The sequence below is a fragment of the Cannabis sativa genome, chromosome 6 (genome assembly GCF_029168945.1).
Source record: "Cannabis sativa cultivar Pink pepper isolate KNU-18-1 chromosome 6, ASM2916894v1, whole genome shotgun sequence".
In the NCBI taxonomy this organism is placed as follows: Eukaryota; Viridiplantae; Streptophyta; class Magnoliopsida; order Rosales; family Cannabaceae; genus Cannabis; species Cannabis sativa.
Genome location: NC_083606.1, coordinates 15,315,159 through 15,318,053, shown reverse-complemented (window position 1 = coordinate 15,318,053; position 2,895 = coordinate 15,315,159). Strand labels below are relative to the sequence as shown.

Genomic DNA, 2,895 nt, shown 5'->3' with positions numbered 1-2,895 from the left:
ATAATGAACAATATAACATTCTTAATATAGATCTATAGATAATTAGATAGGTATAGATAGGGGTGTGTATAAATTTATCTAATTTAATGACATTCGACTGATTTAATTATAATTGACGTCGGCTAAATATTAGATTTCTAATTATAATTGGATTGGATTGGATGTTATTTTTGAATATCCAATATTGTATCAAATCTCGGGTGTTGGATGGATATCTAAAAATCCAATAACATCCCGTCAAACTAATTAGTAATTTCATTTAGTTTTGATGGATAATTAAATCTTGTATTATTATATATAAAATATATATGTATATATAAAAATTATCACTAAAATTTCACTTTTTTTTTTTTTTTTGGATTGGATAAATTCAAATTCAATCCAATACATGGACCTAAAATTTAAGATAGATCTGATCCGATTTAAAAAATAGTAACTCTAAAATATTGAATAAACCTATACTAAATTAATAAATATATATATATATATGAAAAATATTCAATGAATAGAAACGATCTAATTCAACATCCAATTAGTATTGGATTGATTGGATGACTAAAATTAATTAAATCGTAAAATCTATTAGTATAGACTTATCTGGCCTAGAATTTCAATATTATTATTTTTAGTACGTAATAATGTATTTGGTTATCACTGTTTAATTAGAGGTAAACTATTCGTAACTCACCTCCCTTTTAATCTCACTTTCAAAATAATTTATGGACGTCCTAAAATATTTACTTCCCACACACTCTCTAACAAAATGATCAAATTAAATATTGATTTCTAAATTGAATTTGCTATAAATATCATCATAATTACAAAATAATTAAAACATTTAAAGTTATCTTGTGTGGTTAGAATATTTACCAAAAATTAAGCATCATCACAACCACGTACACAAAAATTATGAACAAATTCATTCACACACACTATATATAATAAATTGTAGGCTTATAATTTCCATAAGAAAAAAAAGAAAATAATAATAAGTATGGCATTGAAGGTGATGTTTTTCGTTGCAGGAGTAGTTTTGGTTTTACAGGTGATTACCACATCTGGTGCACCGAGCATCATTCCAGCAGATGGCTCAAAGTTGGATAGTTGGATTGAGCACAACGTACAAGCTCATGAGAGGGACAAGGACGATCATGCCCTTGACAAGGTACTGGCGACAGCACAGGCCTCCTCTAAGGTGATCAAGGTCAGCCAAGATGGAAAGGGAGATTTCAAGTCGATTACAGATGCTGTTAAAAGTATTCCTGCGGGGAACACTGCTAGGGTCATAATCTCAATTGCTGGTGGGGTTTACAAGGAGCATATATTGGTGGAAAGGACGAAACCCTTTGTCACATTTTTGGGGGATAAAGGTAATATGCCTATAATCACTTTTGATGGCACAGCGGCAAAATTTGGGACTTGGAATAGTGCCACTGTTTCGGTTGAATCAGATTACTTTATGGCAGCTAATATTCAATTTGTGGTATGTGTATATATATATATATATTATGATTTACCTTTTCTTGATAAAATTATATCATTTGATCTAATTTATATGATAATTGGTACGTATGTATAGAATTCGTCTCCAAGGCCAAAGGGAAATGGGAGTGGGGAACAAGCAGTGGCATTGAGGATATCAGGAGACAAGGCAGCTTTCCACAACTGCAAATTCATAAGTTTCCAAGATACCTTGTGCGATGATAAAGGTAGACATATATTCAAGGATTGTTATATTGAAGGTTCTGTAGATTTCATCTTTGGCGATGGACAGTCACTTTACTTGGTATGTATATAATATTCTTCATTATATTTATATTTATATTTATCTCTATATATATTTATAGAGTGATAGTAACAAACTACATAAAATTTATATGATTTTATTGTTACATAGAATACAACCATCAGATCGGTTGCCAAAATGTCAGGGGTCATCACAGCCCATGGAAGGGATAATGCAGCTGAAGACAGTGGGTTCACCTTTGTTCATTGCAAAATCATAGCCGATGGTGATACTTACTTGGGTCGAGCTTGGAGGGAGATGCCCAGAGTGATATTTGCTTATACCGAAATGGGTAACAATATCAATACTAGTGGTTGGTCCGACGGCATGGGCTCACCTGAAAAAAATGCAGGAAATTCCAAAAATAAGTGCGTATAATATTACTATAACTCATTATAACTATTCATGTGTCAACATATTCTATAATAATTAAAATGATAACCCATTTTCCCATTGCAGTGATGTGTTTTATGGGGAGTACAAGTGTACCGGACCTGGATCAAGCACATCTGGACGCGCTAAGTATTCAAAGATTTTGACTGATGAGGAGATCAAGCCATTCATGAGCTTTACTTTCATCCAAGGCAACAAGTGGGTTATCGAACCTCCAAGGGTTTAAACCTTGAATGATGTAATCATGATGGGTTATAAAATCATTTTGAGAAGAATAAAACATAGTTTATATTTCGCGACATATTCATGTCCAATTAAATCCAAATAAAGATATTGTACGTAGATTAAATATATATTTTTCATTTCATATTTATTGATATGAAATATTTAATTTTGTAATCATTTGTAACCTATGAATCATTGATATTAATGAATATAAAAATTTTTGGACTATTGTACATTTTAATTTTATTAGGCTTATATATTAAGTAGAAAATAAATTGTAGTTCGCGCCGTTGTATTTTTTTTTTTTTTTTCATGAAACAGGACAATATATTCCATATCAATTACATCTTTACAAACTATGAGCCATTTTCCAGGCCAAATTCTGACTAGAAGCTTTCAATCCATTTCCTATCTCCCTGTGCTATTTTTTTTTGTGTTGGGATTATACTTATCCTGTCAAGTCCGTGTGTCTATTGCTGCAAGTTATAACA

The 2,895-nt window shown here is 31.2% G+C and overlaps 1 protein-coding gene across 1 annotated transcript; it reads left to right on the top strand.

The window, feature by feature from the left end:
• Positions 1–841: 841 nt before the first annotated feature.
• LOC115695476 (putative pectinesterase 63) lies at positions 842–2,632 on the top strand. Its single transcript, XM_030622539.2, has 4 exons — positions 842–1,483; positions 1,580–1,786; positions 1,898–2,154; positions 2,246–2,632. The coding sequence occupies exons 1-4, from the start codon at positions 995–997 to the stop codon at positions 2,403–2,405; spliced, it is 1,113 nt and encodes a 370-aa protein (XP_030478399.1). The 5' UTR covers positions 842–994; the 3' UTR covers positions 2,406–2,632.
• Positions 2,633–2,895: the final 263 nt, after the last annotated feature.